Here is a 14,061-nt window from a genome sequence, read left to right as displayed (position 1 = left end):
TTAGCCCCAACCCTGCCACCCCAGGACCTCCTGGGAGCCACTGACCTGGCCTCCTTGGCCCACCAGTATGCAGCTGTCTGCACACACTGCCAGGGCTCAGCCAGCACCACTAGCTTCTTGAGGGCCAGGGGCAGATCAGGCTCATCTGGCCCCCAAGTCCAGTACAGGGCCAAAACCAAGCAGAGGCATAAGCTGGCCCCTGTGCCTGGGCTCCAGTCTTGCCAGGAACATTCTTCCCTGTTCACTGAGGAGTCACACAGCAGCCCTGTCCCCAGGCACAGTAGCAGTCCCTCAACAGTGTGGACACCCACACCCCTGTTAGAGAGCACAGTACTGGGGGGGTGGCACTGAGGGTGCCCCCTGAGCCTCAGAAGGCAGGAGATTGTCTCATTGGCCCGAGTTCTACAACCGGAGCTACTTGCTGTGTGGGCCAGGGTTCCCTTTTTCCACCTCTCCACAGGACAGAGAACCAGGTACCTATCAGGTCCCCAGGTGTCCAGGCCACCTGGAAGTCCAGGCCTCATCTTATCCCTGCCCCCATAACGGTGACACTTCTATTGTGAAGTTTGTAAGGGAATCCCAGATACACTACAGCCCTTCATAGCAAGCAGTTTCTGTTTAATTGCTCTCAGAGCCAGGAAGTCCTTCTTGAGAGCTAACTTGCATTCCCTGCCTGTTTGAACCTCTTTCCATCAGGCTGCCTTGCAGAAGGGAAGCCGCTAAAAAGTATGTTGTACAGCATGAGCCCCAGACTTAGTGGGGAGCAGAGCCATGGAGCCATGGGCATGGCAACAGGCCTCCTTCTACCAGCTTTGTTCCTTCCCAGCCTCTTCCCCTCTCAGCCTGTCCTCAGCCTGAACTGAACACCTCTTCAGTGTGTTCAGCTGGGCCCCTCCCTGGTGAGATAACCTGGTGAGCAGAAAGGGGTTGTATTAGGTTCTTAGGGCAGCTCAGGGAGTTTAAAACAACAGCTTTATTCTCTCTCACTTCTGGAATGCAAGCAGGAAGGGGCCAGGCTCCCTCCAGAGGCTCCAAGGAGTACCCTTTCTTGCCCCTTCCAGATTCTGGTGGCTCCTGGTGATCATTGGCCTTCACACAGCTTTCCCACTGTGTGCCTGTCTTTGCTGTCCATCTCAAATATTCCCCTGCTTTTCTCATATAAAGACAGTAGTCATTGGATTTAGAGCACACCCCATAATCCATGATGTCACCTCAACAGCCTGAACTTAATTGTATCAGCAAAGACCCTTTTTCCAAATAAGGTCACATGCACAGGTTCCAGGACACAGGCACACCTTTCAGATGGGGCCACCATTTACCCCACTACAGAGCTCAGTGGTGGACTCAGAGATCAAGTCTTCACACCTCTACTAAGTAGCCCCTGGCACATCTGCATAACCTTAAGCCAGTTCCTCTCAGCTGCCTGGCAGTTTCTGCATCTGGGAAGTGGGGGTGGACCCCACCTTGGCTCACTTCTCCTAGGTGATCACACCTGCCAGTGCTGATACTTATGAAAACCCAGCAGGCTCTCCAGCACCATGCCCTTGCATCAGTAGCTCTCAAACCAGAGAGCTACTGATTTATGGGGGCGGGGTGGAGGGGGTGGATGATCACAGGCCACCCCCAGGTTTGTGACTCAAGCCTGATTCTATGGAAACTTCTTCAAACTGCAAACTGCCGAGACATGTCTTTAGAACAAATAAAAGAATGGTTTAAAGATAATCAAAAGGAAAGCAAAATTATAGAACTCATGACTCCCCACCTCCATATATCTGGGTCCCTGAGGAGAAACCCAGCCTTCCCGGGTCTCTCACATTCATCCCAGGCTGGTGATCACACATCTCCGCCAGCTCTTCCTGGCTGGACTAAGCCCCCCACTCCCAACTCCCCCTGCACTGGCTAGAATGTTCTCTCCCTTTCTGGGCCTTTCCCAATGATACATACTAACTTTCTCCAGCCCAGAGACTGTCTAGATCCTCAGGGAATTGGAAAAGTTTTAATCAACCAGTCCACCAAAACTCCCTCTCAGGCCAGGCAGTGGTGGCTTATGCCTATAATCCTCGCTATTTTGGGAGGCTGAGATCAGGAGGATCAAGGTTAGAGGCCAATCTCCTTGAAATACTTCGAGAGACCCCTATCTCCAACATAACTAGAACAAAATAGACTGGAGGTGTGGCTTAAACAATAGAGTGCACACTTTGTAAGTGCAAAGCCCTGAGTTCAAACCCCAGTCCCATCAAAAAAAATAATAATAATAACAATAACAGTAAACCTCCCTTTCAGATGTGGCCTCCACTCTTGCTATGCATCAGTCACCTGGGGAAGCTGCACAGTTACAGGGCCCAGACTGTACCCCAGACCCCCTGAGAGTCAGCAGCTCAGAGGACAGAGCATGGCTGTGTGTCCTTGTGAAATCTCCCAGCACAGAAGCCCTCCAGTCACAGAGTTGAGTCCCACTAGCCTAGAAAAACCTATGTGACTTAAGAAGTGACCCAGTCTCAGAAGTCCATGTTAGCCTCAAAAGCCAGCAACCCACTCCACTGCGCCTAGGGGGCAGTTGCAACCTGTGTGACCACTAGCCACATGGCTCCCATCCCTGCACCCAGCACTAGGAACAGCACCTAGCACAGCGACTGCACAGATGCAACCTGAGCCAGTCACCGCCAAGGGTTCCCACTCTGCACTGGGCACACCAATCCATTGGTAAGGGACAGGAAGCAGCATGGGGAGGCCTTGTGACCATCTTGGAAAGGATAGCCAGCTGTCCTGGATGACAGTGGTTCTGGCTTTCCTGGGCAGGAAGTAGGAGTCCTCTCAACACGGAAAAACAAGCCCAACTGAGCCAAGGCTGTTTTCCTTCTACTCACCAGGCAAATATTTGCTTCTCTGCAGGCCAAGATGCAAACACCTCCCTCGGCGAGAACACCCCTTTGGAAAAAGTTATACTAAACACAACAGGCAACATTTCTACAGTGAAACAGTCCTTGTCTCAGAGACAGATGCTAATGGTGGCCTCAAACAAGTCACTTCTCTCAGGGCTAGTCTGTCTCTTTATTCCAAGGATCCAGACAGGTGAAGAAAAGTGTGATGAGACAGGTGCCAGATGGCATCTCCTCCTGGCATCTGCCATCATGGTACTATGTGAGATCCTCAGCCCAGGGCTCTGGAAGCATCACACCATCCAAGCCTCACCCTTGTGGGAGGCATAATGGTTTTCCCCTTTCAATAGACAAGAAAATTCAAGTGCAGAGTTGTCCTTAGCTTGTCCCCAGCCACACAGGTAACTGGATTTGTTTTCTTCCTCCATCCACTAAGAAGCACTCAGTCTCCTGACCTGGTGCCCACCAAAGCTGGACCTGCCTCGCCTGCCCCTCCTCAGCCTGCAGGGCTCCTCAGGCCCCTCCTTCCCTTCTCAGCTCATCTTCCTCCTTCTGTCCAGGCCTCCAGCCCCTAACCCCCAGCCCTCCATCCTCCTGAGGTCTCTCTGAGCTCACTCTGACCACGGCTGCCCAATGTCAACTTCTGTCTCTTGGTGTACTGACACTTTAGACTTCTGTGTTGCTAACTCAGCTGGTCCAGGGGCGTAGCTTGAAGCTGGACAGATATCCCACACTGACTGCCATCCCCAGCCCAGGCAGACACTGCACTGGGCTCCCAGAATGCTTTTCCTGGCCATTTCTCTGGGAGCTCACAGCACATTCACAGACAACCCACCTAGAGCTGCATGCCCACTGTGTGCCCACAGCCTCCACTCCTACACCGTGACAGCCCAGGGACTAAGGGGCAGGAAGGGCCTAGCTCCTGAAAAAGGCCATGAGCACCCCAAAGGGTCAGACCTCCACTCGAGGGCACAGCCACTACCTTCTGCTCTAAGCAGGCCCTCAAAACATTTAGGTCTCCTGTTCCCTCGGAGCTATGCAGTGCACCCCAGGAAAGTCTCCACTTTCCTTGGAGGATGGAGATGGGGCCCTGGAGCATGCTCAGGCTCTTGCGTCTCATTACAGTAGCTTCCCATCCACAGATGAGAGGTCTAAATGGCTCAGAGGTGGTCCCTTACCCAGGTCACACAGAAGAGCCAGCATTTGATCTAGGTCTCCAGATGGCTCTGCCACTAGTCCTGACAACTAAGCCTCCCCTCTTAGTTGCTCAGACCCCAAACTCCTGATACAACCTACCACCGTCTCTACCCATGTCTGGCTCCTCCTAGGTTTCCTCCTCTATTCTAGCCTTGTTTGCTTACCTGCCTCAGGGCCTTTGCACTCACTGCCCCTCTCTACTGGCCTTTTCTATGGCTGGGTCCTTCTCATCTGAGCCTCAGCTGAGATGTCAGCTCCTCATTAAAGCCCTCCTTGACCACACCCCTTAAAGTAGGAATTTTCCATTCTCCTCACCTACTTTTTCCTTGGCTCCTTCCTTAGCAAGGATTTCTTTACTGGTTTGTCTGTAAGCCCATTTTATTCAGTGTTTTCTTGCACCTATCAGGGTGCCTGGCATACAAAAGATGTCAAACAACTATTTATTGACTGAATGAACAACTGAATCATCTTCACCCACCCTGGAAAGGATAGCTGATCTAATCTGGACCCTCATGACCCCTACAAGTATGTGGAGTCAAACCCACTCATGTCCAAAGTTCTCTCTGGGAAAGGTTTTTCCCACCGCCCCCTGGCCTGTCTCATCCAGAGGTGACACCTTTCCCTGCAGGTGGAGCCAGCTGGTACTGAAACTTAAGATCAGTCCCTTATCTGGCTTCCTCTGAGCCCCACTTCAGGGTGGCATTGTGAGTCACCCAGACAGAAGAGGTGGGAAGGGCAGGCAGAAGGGCAGGTGGTTCTGACTGCTTCTCCAGGGACAAAAGCCCCAGGGGTAGCGTCCATTCCTGCAGGTCAAGGCAATCGTTCCTCTGCAGAACAGAAGGGGTAGTGCCCTTCTGTAGATATGCAGACTAACTGGGAAGGAATTCTCCCCAGACCTGACTTTGCTTGACTATAAAACAAGGGCAGTGGCGGGCCCTTAAGCCCCCTGCCTGGCTGTAGTATTGTCAGCTGAGGAGGGAGGCCCTCTCTGGGCCTCAGGCCCACAGCCAGCCCCCTTGCTGAAGACCCCTTCCCACAGCTATTAGACACAGCTGACTGCTTCTCCAACTCCAAGGCTGCCACACTTCCGGCTGAAGTTTCACTACTTTCTCTTTGAAGTGCCTGCCTAGAAAAGAAGGTGGCCCTACCCAATGAACCAAGAAAAAGAAACTAAGGAAATAAAACGTCTACACATAAGGACCAGGAGATGTCTGGATGGATGTTTACCAACATGTAACAGTAGTCCCCCTCCCAGTGGAAGAATCGAAGACAACTTTTATTGTCTTCACTGTGATTTCCTACATTGCTTGAATTTTTTTTTAACCAAGTACACATACTATTTTCACAAAAACAGAGCTGTTTTTCAAAAGTAAGATTCTGTTAGAAACTGAATCTACTTTCTTTTCTGGCTGGCAATACCCATTGCCACACCGGGAGGCCGGCACCTGGCTCCTTTCAGAGAGGCCACCTCCCACCCTTACCCTGTACACAGAGGAAGAGCAGGAGGGTGGGAAGGTCAAGGAGCAGGCACCTGGGTCGTGTCACTGACTGGCCAGATGCACTCAGGCAACTCCCACCTTGTCCCCAGGTTATTTTTCTCCTGCATAAAACAAGAAGACTGTCCTGGAGAGGTCTTTAAGGACCCTTCTCATTCTCCCTCAATGGCTCTTGCACACCTGGCATAGAAAAGAAGGGAGGAAAAGAATGGCCAGCCCATAAGGAGGGCAAAGTTTGAAGCAGCAGAGTTTGCCTGTGCCGGGCACAGCCCTAAACTCCTTTACATATTAATCCACCTCCCCTCGAAGGCTGCAGTATCCACTTTACAGATAAGGCAGAGGAGGCACACGGAAGTCAGTGTGTAAATCACTTAGCCCAGAAAAGATCAAGTTGGGATTTGAACCCAGGCAGCCTAAACTACAGGGAAAAGCAAAGATTCAGAGGCCAAGTTCTGAAAACAGATACATCCTAGGAGAGGGCAATAAAGAGTTCATATTGCTTCTAATACTACCTACCCTTCCCCATTCCCTTCCCACTCACCCCCACCAGGTTCTTCTCTTCCTGATTAATCAACAGCCCCAGCCCCAAAACCTTTACCCAACTGGAAACCCTACCCCACTGACCTGGGCTTTCTAGAGAGTAGAGGATGTGAGATCAGCCCAGCCCACTTTGCAAATTCAGGGGCTCAGCAAACTTGACCCCAGAGGGCTGCACACCCACCTCTGTCCCCAGTTGGATCCCTGGATCCCTGGGAGGCACCAGTGGGACTCCATCACCCTCATACAACAAGCCCTGCCTAAGCACCTACTGCATGCCCAACCCCAACCCTGGCATTCAGAGGACAGGAAAGAGCCACACCCCTGACCTCTAGGAGCCTGTAGGCCAGCAAGGAAAAGCAATCAAGTAAACGGATCCCAAGGACACCCCGGGCAGGGGTAAAAATAGAGGTGTGTCCCCTGAGGCCTGCAGGTGCCTGTGCCAGAATGATTCACCCTGCAGGAGAAAAGAGGAGGGACACTCATGGGGACATCCCAGGGAAGTGCTGGAAGGAGCCAAGAGTACTGGATGGGGAGGAAGAGACCTGAGGGCGTGGGCCAGCTCTGCAGAGTAGCCCAGAACATGTCTGCTTAGGCCCCCAGAGTGGGACAGGACTTCAGTGTAAGTGGCTCAGGGTCTTATTCATGCTGACTCACAGACTGACATTCCCTTCCAACCCCTCCGATCCAAGAAGGAGCAAGCCGTGGTCTTGGTGCCACATCATCTTTATGCCACTCAACACTTGGCAACCTGCCCTTTAAACAGAGAGGGTGGGCATCGGGGTCATGGCACCCACAGTATGCAGCTAGGACAGGACAGTGTCGTTCCATCCCTACACCACATTACTTTAACTGTCACTGGGTAGTGGGTTCCCATGAATAGTTTCTATAATGCCACCTTTTAAAAATAAATTTAAGTTTGGAAAATAAGTCTGTTTAGACAAATGCTGTTAAGGTCTGGGGACATGACTCAAGTGGTACAGCATTTGCCTAGCAAGCCTGAGTTCAAACTCCAGTACCACCAAAAAACAAAAACATAAAAGAAATACATTAAGGAAGAAATACTAGAATTGGGGGCTGGCGGAGTGGCTCAAGTGGTAGAGCGACTGCCTACTACTTCATATAGGACAATTTAACATCAAAATTTAAGGGCTGGAGACATGTATAGCTAGCTCATCGGTATAGTACTTGCCTAGAGTGGTCAAGGCCCTGGATTTGATCCCCAGCACTGCAATCAATCAATCGATAAAAATAGAATGCTCAGGCAAAACAAGCAACACAGGCTGGAGGCGTGGTCAAGCAATAGAGTGCCTGCTTTGCACGTGCAAAGCCCTGAGTTCAAACTCCAGTCCCACACACAAAAAAAGCAACACTATTCTATTCTACACTGCTAATTGTTCCAGTGGCAACTGCCCTGTAGGAAAGGGGTAGCGACTGAAGAGGGCAGGAGGGGGCTTCTGGCTTCCACTGTCCTTTCTACTGGCTGACCTGGGGACTGTCCGCACAGGTGTATGGCTAACTTTTTGAAACCCATCAACTACGAATGCCTACTTTAGGTATATTTCTGTTTATATTATCCAATCATGTTCCCTAACCCTTTGACACAGCAATTTTGGGTCTAGAAATATCCTGCAGAGACATACAAACACATAAAATGACACATTCAAAGCTATCACTGCATCACCTGCAGCAACAAGATTGGCAAGTCTCAGAATTTCCCAGCTGGGGCAGATTAAATCAATTTTGGCATAGCCTAGAGTGAAGTTTATGTGCATATCCAAAATTTACAAGGATTTATAGTTGGTAGAATGGCTCAAGTGGTAGAGTGCCTGCCTAGCAAGTGTGAGACTCTGGGTTCAAACCCCAATACCACCAAAAAAAAAAAAAAAAAGCAAAATTTACAAGGATTTAAATTTAGGCAAAAAGTAAAGGGCTCTACTCAGTTCTGTATACAGTTTGCTACATTATGTGGGGGGTATATATCGTAAATATATGTGATACCAATCTTGAGTTTATCGGTTTTTGTCCAGGGTTGGCAGAAGAATGACAAGCCTGGACAAAAACAGGTGAGTGGCAAGTAAGAAAGAAGTTTATTGAAATAAAGACAGAGTACCTGCTTGGATGGGACTCAGAAAGACTGAGCCTATGAGGTTTTACTAGTTTTTGGCATGCTTTTGGGGCAGATTTTCGCATGCCCCTGGAAAGTTTTCTGATAGGTAAGCCCTGGGGTGGGCCCTGGAGACAGCTTTCTGACAGGTGGGCCTTTATCCCTCCTTATCCTGAGTCCAGCTTTGCACTCTCAGGGTTGTCTGCGTATCTCTGTTCTCTTGCCTAACATCAATTTCTTTCTGACTTTAACCGCTCCTTTATGGCCCCCAGCCCCAACTACCTAAGGTCAAGCTAACTCACAACATATGCTTGCTGCCTGTTTATGCTAGGACACCCTTTGCCTAGGGCACCTCAGGAAAAGATCACACAAAACTGATAACAGAGGTCTCCTCTAGAAGGGGCAAACCAGAAAAGTTGTCACTGACTCTTTCTTTTTGAGAGAATCTTGCCAAGAAGCCCAGGCTGGTCTTGAACTTGAGAACCTCCTGCCTCAGCCTCCTGAGTGCTGAGATTACAAGTATGCACCACCATGCCTGGTTCCTCTTCTACTTTTAAATTGTGTAGTATTGCATGCATTTCCTATCAACAACAATTTTTAAGGAAAAAGTCTTACAGAAGGTATGTCGGCTATGGTAAAATCTTATGGCCCCTCCAGGCCTAAATACAGAGATGAGAGTGTTAGCACTTAGGGATTCTGAAGTAACCCTTGCCCCCACCCCTCCTCTTGCCAGGGGCAGAAAATGGCACCAAGATAATAGGCTTCTCTGTAAATGGCTTCTAATTAACAGTGAACCCTTCCAGAACAAATTACTTAACTGAGCCTCCGCCCTGCAGTCAAACTCTGGGACCTGGAGCTACCCTGCCAGAGTTGGCAGGTGGCTGAGTTCTGACCATGGATGGGGAGATTTTAAGCAGAAATACTTCCAGGATTGGGAATAAGACAACTTCAACTGGCTAAAGAGGAAGGATGTCTCATTCAGTCCCAAGAGAAGCAAAGCAAGGGTCAAAAGGTGGACTTTTCTGGGGACTGCAAACGACAGTGACCGAGGCCTTCAAAATTTGAGTTTGGTTTTATTTAACTGCATACACCACCTTTGTAGAGCATTTTTCTTGTTCATACTGTCACCACATCATTAATCCTAAAAACCAGTTCTGTGAGATGCAAGGCAGGTGTACATTTGTCCATTTTACAGATAAGAAAATGGAAGTGTGGGGAGGTGAAGAGCCTGGCCAGTGGTTACACGTCAGGGAATGGGTGAAGTCAGAAATGGAACCCTTATCTTCCCACCCATTGGCCTCTCCTTTTAGCTCTGACCTACAGAAAGAGGAACTCACAGGCCAGACAAGGCCTGCAAAGAATCCCTGGGGACTTAAGGGACCCAGGAGGCCATTCAGTGCAGCAGTTTCCAATGCTGACTACAAACTGGAACTACCTGGGGAGCTCAAGTAAATGTAAATCCTCTTCCAGGACACAGGAATCTGTAGTGTTGCTAGAAACTCCCATGTTGATTCTGATGCAATTTGGAGTGAGAACCCCTGAATTATACCTCAAATGATTCACCCCCCGCCCCCAAACCCACATTCAAACTTCTGTCTCCTTACAGTTTCCACCATGGGTCCCTGCTCCAACTTCCAGCCCCAAAACAACTTTCCATCTCTCTTTCACGTTATCTGGAGTCAGAGAATTGGGTTGGAGGCTGGCATGAGCTAAGCTAGACTTTTCTAGATGGAAAAGTTAATGAACAGTTCTGAGGCTAAAACTGGAAAAAGACTCACTTAAGACATCCCAATGAGTCAGTAACAGAGCAGGACTAGAATCAGGGCCTCCTGATCAAAGGACAAGGTCAGCTCCACAAAGGAATCCCATTGGTTGGCAGTCCAGAAGCAGCTGCTAGAAGAGATGAGGTGAGGGGCTGAGAAGGAAACTGAGAGAGAGAGAGAGAGAGAGAGAGAGAGAGAGAGAGAGAGTGTGTGTGTGTGTGTGTGTGTGTGTGTGTCTAAGGGACCATGAGGTGTCAGAGACCCTCTTTGGAGGCTGTGGGAAGTCTGCCCTTGTGGCATACCAGAGGCAGGGAACCATTCTAGAGAGGCAGGGGTGAAGCTGGCCTGTAGAAGGATGTCTTCATTTTCTTGAGTAAGGCCCAGACAATCTAAAATGCCCTTACAAACCTCAGTTTGTGGGCCGGGGGCGTGGCTCAAGTGGTAGCACACCTGCCTAACAAGCAAGAGACTGAGTTCAAACCCCACACCGCAAATAAAATTTAGTCCCTTGAGACAGCTTACACCAGTCCTGTCCAGATACTCTGCCCATAATAATATTAATGGCTAACACTTCTTTAGTTCTCTGCTGTCTCTGTGCTTGGCCTATTTCAGTTAATCTTCTCCACACTCATTACTGTCTCCATTTGCAGATAGGGAAGTGGTCCAGAAAGATGAAGTAACTTCCCCAAGATCACTCAAGTAGAAAGTAAGTAGCGGTAGGACACAAAGCCTGATTCTGGTCCAACCACGGCTATCCTGCTCCTCAGCAGGGCAAAGAGGAGGGAACCCCCAGGACTGCAGAAATAGTAACTGAACACCTAGGAGGAGCGGAAGACGCTCTAGTGCCATGCTCCACTCCACTCGGAAGGCGTGCATCCTCCTTCCACCCAAGAGAAATCAGACACGCACAAGGGAACATCTTGCCTGGGGGCAGGGCCAGTAATAACCGGGACCAGAGCTGGAATCCAGGTGACCCCAATCACAAAGCCTGACCACTTCTCCACAGGTTGCTGGGGATACAAACTCAGTGGTGGGTGCGGCCAACACCGTAACCACGGCCTACCCAACTGCGGACTCCACTGGTGGAGCCACGAGGCGTTCTGCCGGCAACCGGCTCTAAAACTTCCGACGAGGCTGCCGAAATTAGGGCTGAGCTGGAGCCACCACAATTTCCCGATTCCTAGGGGAGTGGGGCGAGGAGCCAGCGCGCTCTTCCCTCGCCCTCCCGGAAGGGGCTAAATCTGGACTCAACCCCGGACCTGGCACTGGGTTAGTCGGGGGAGTATGGACCCGGACCCCTCCATCCCTGGGCCCGGCTGGGATCACTCACCCAAAACACTGTGGAGTAGATGATGAGTGAGAACTTGAGCCAGAGGTAGGAGAAGCGCGCGCAGTAGCGCACCTGCTCTGAGTCCCCACGGGGCATCCTGGTCGCTCCCCCCGCCGGGCTTCTGCACTCCTGAGCTCAGGCTTGGTCCCTCCGCCACCACTCAAGGCCCCACCTGCGGCTGTTGGGGCCGCCAGCCCCGCCACCAGCGCTCTCTCCCGGACTGACACGGACGCGCCGCAATCACTGCCCGGGCCTGGGAGCCGGCCGTCCTGACAGCCAATGGGAAGCAGCCTCTGGGAGGGGGCGGGCCGGGGGCGGGACTGCGGCTCCAGACCCGCGGAGACCAAGCGAGGGGAGGGGGCGAGTTTTGCAAATGAGCTCACGTCCAGCTCTGGAAACGCCTGCGCTCCTGGCGCTGGCGGGGGGCGTGGGAGAGTGTGGACCAGAGGTGCACCTCGGAGATCGATCGTACCTGACCTTGGGACATAAAAAGAAAGCAGATTTCGGGGGCTGGGGCGCTTGCCTAAGGCAGTCCGGCCAAAAACAATTTTTTTTTTTTTTAAATAGAAAGCAGTCTTTCCACCGTTGTCAAGAGAGAAGACTATGGGGAAAGGGCAGGTGTTAAAAGCATAAACGAGTGTGCAAGACGTGAATGGAATAAGGAAGTAGAGTTGTCCAGTTTCAGGGGAGCCCATTGCTGCGTCTAGGAAAGGTGAGCAGGCCAGGGTGGGGCTCAGGGAACCCCATGGAGCTGCAGTCTCTTCCTGAAACTGATCTGCTCCAGTCCTTTTCCCTGCTGATCATGAAAATCTTTGACACCTGATGATATCCCAACTCTGCTCCCAGAGCTGCTTCCTCAGGGAAGCCCAACCCCCACCCCATCTTCAAGCCAGGTCCAGTAGGTAGCTATCTCACTCAGCTGGGTTCTGACCAGCTTCTTCCGGCCTAGTCTCTTTGGGACCACAGGTAGCTGTAAGTCTGACTTCCGCGCTGGATGGTTCCAGCTTTACTCACAGTTGTTTTCCTGCCTCCCAGACCTAGCTCAGCCTAGGGCTTGAGAAGCAGACATGGCCCAGACAGAGGTCAAGAGCTAAGACAGTGCTGAGTGGGGTCCCTCGTGGCGATTCTAGGAATGGCATACTTAAGTCACTCCCCTCCCAGGGCTCCCAAGCCTTTTGCGCACACACACACACACACACACTTCTTATACACAAGTACACAGAGACAGGCAGAGAGACAGAGACTAGCCTGGACCTAGCCCTAGGGCCCAGCCCTCTGACAAGGAAGAAAGTAAGACTCTGGTGTGAGGGAGGCAATTAAAAAACAGTTTCCTGGTGGATAAGAAGCAACTGTCCTTTGAAGAGGAAAGCAACCTTTACTTCTCGCTGGGGGACCGAGCCTTACCTCTACTCTTGAGGCGTTGGTCTTGGCCCCCTCCCGTTGTAGCCCCTCCATCTCCTGAAAGCCTGCCTTAGCCTTGCCCTCCCAGAGGCTGGCCCCCCGGTCTTCTTCCCCACTCTCTATATTAAACCATAGCTCCATCTCACCATACTCCTCCCCCATCAGGCTTTCCTTCCAGTTGCACTTTCTCTCATCTTTCAAGTATTCCCTGGTGACACCCAAGCTTCTAAGCTGGCCTCTCAGATGTCCCTCCTGGCAAGATGCCCTGAAGGCTGAGGGTGAGATGGTCCTGGGGAAGAATTCTAGACCCCTTTGAAGCTGGCACAGGGCTCCTTCATTGTCCTCTTCTACCCACAACCTGCAACCAACCCCAAATGCTGTCTTCTCAGCCACATTTACAAACACAGAGACCACAGAAGAAGGCAACCTGGTTCTACCTTTCCCTTCTTGCCCAGGAGCTGTGGCCTTCAAGGGTGGGGGGGACTGTCAGCAGGCTCAGTGCTAATCCTGGTTTTTCATATTCCCTTTTTATGGAACTGTTCAAATGTGGAGCACACCATGACACACAGGTGACTGAGACCCTGGCTGCAGATCAGACTCACCTGGTGAACTTTAAATGTATCCTGGGATACAAGCCCCAGTAGGGACCTGGGAATCAGTATTAGTGTTAAGCTCCCTGGTGATTTCTGAATGCAGCCAGGGTTCAGTATCAAGTAGCCAAGAGCCTGAGGAAGCCAGCTCACTTTTTTTTTTTTTTTTTTTTTTTTTTTGGAAAGCCACATCTCAGAGATCACTTCTTAGCTCTCCACTGTATACTGCAAATTATTCAAAAACTGACCAAGGGCCAGGCGCCAGTGGCTCATCATGCCTGTAATCCTAGCTACTCAGGAGGCAGAGATCAGGACGACTGGGTTCAAAGCCAGCCAAGGCAAATAGTTCTTAAGACTATTTCAAAAATACCCAACATAAAACAGGGCTTGCAGAGTGGCTCAAGTGGTAAAGCACTTGCCTAGCAAACATAAGGCCCCAAGTTCAAACCCCAATATCACCCAAAAACAAAAAAAATGGGGGTTTGTGGAGGCTGTTGCTGATTTCCATGTGAAAGTATTTCTACCACGTCTAACATTAGGTTACCAACTTGAAGTTGATGAACCTGAGAGTTTAAGAGAGATATGTGTGGTCTTGCAGAGTCAATAATCAGTATCCCATACAGCTATCCATACCTCAATCCACCTAAAGCTTTACTGGTTACCATAATGAATGCATTGTGAAACCCTCAGCTTATTACTTAGCACGACAGGTACTAGAATTGAGCTTTCCTTTGGTGACATGAATAGTGTTCAAGATGCAT

At 50.6% G+C, this 14,061-nt stretch overlaps 1 protein-coding gene across 3 annotated transcripts in view; it reads right to left on the bottom strand.

The window, feature by feature from the left end:
* Positions 1 to 11,558, bottom strand: part of Tspan15 (tetraspanin 15) — a 47,401-nt gene extending 35,843 nt beyond the window's left edge. For 2 of the 3 annotated variants that reach the window (XM_074079037.1, XM_074079038.1), the window contains exon 1: positions 11,310 to 11,558. In XM_074079037.1, coding sequence (XP_073935138.1) covers positions 11,310 to 11,405 — 96 coding nt within the window. In that variant the 5' untranslated portion in view covers positions 11,406 to 11,558. The remainder of the gene's footprint in view (positions 1 to 11,309) is intronic. The other variant, XM_020161995.2, reaches the window with a different exon arrangement.
* Between the last annotated feature and the right edge of the window lie 2,503 nt (positions 11,559 to 14,061).

The sequence above is a fragment of the Castor canadensis genome, chromosome 7 (genome assembly GCF_047511655.1).
Source record: "Castor canadensis chromosome 7, mCasCan1.hap1v2, whole genome shotgun sequence".
In the NCBI taxonomy this organism is placed as follows: Eukaryota; Metazoa; Chordata; class Mammalia; order Rodentia; family Castoridae; genus Castor; species Castor canadensis.
Note: the sequence above shows the minus strand (reverse complement) of the source record. Positions and strands in the feature narration are given on the sequence as shown.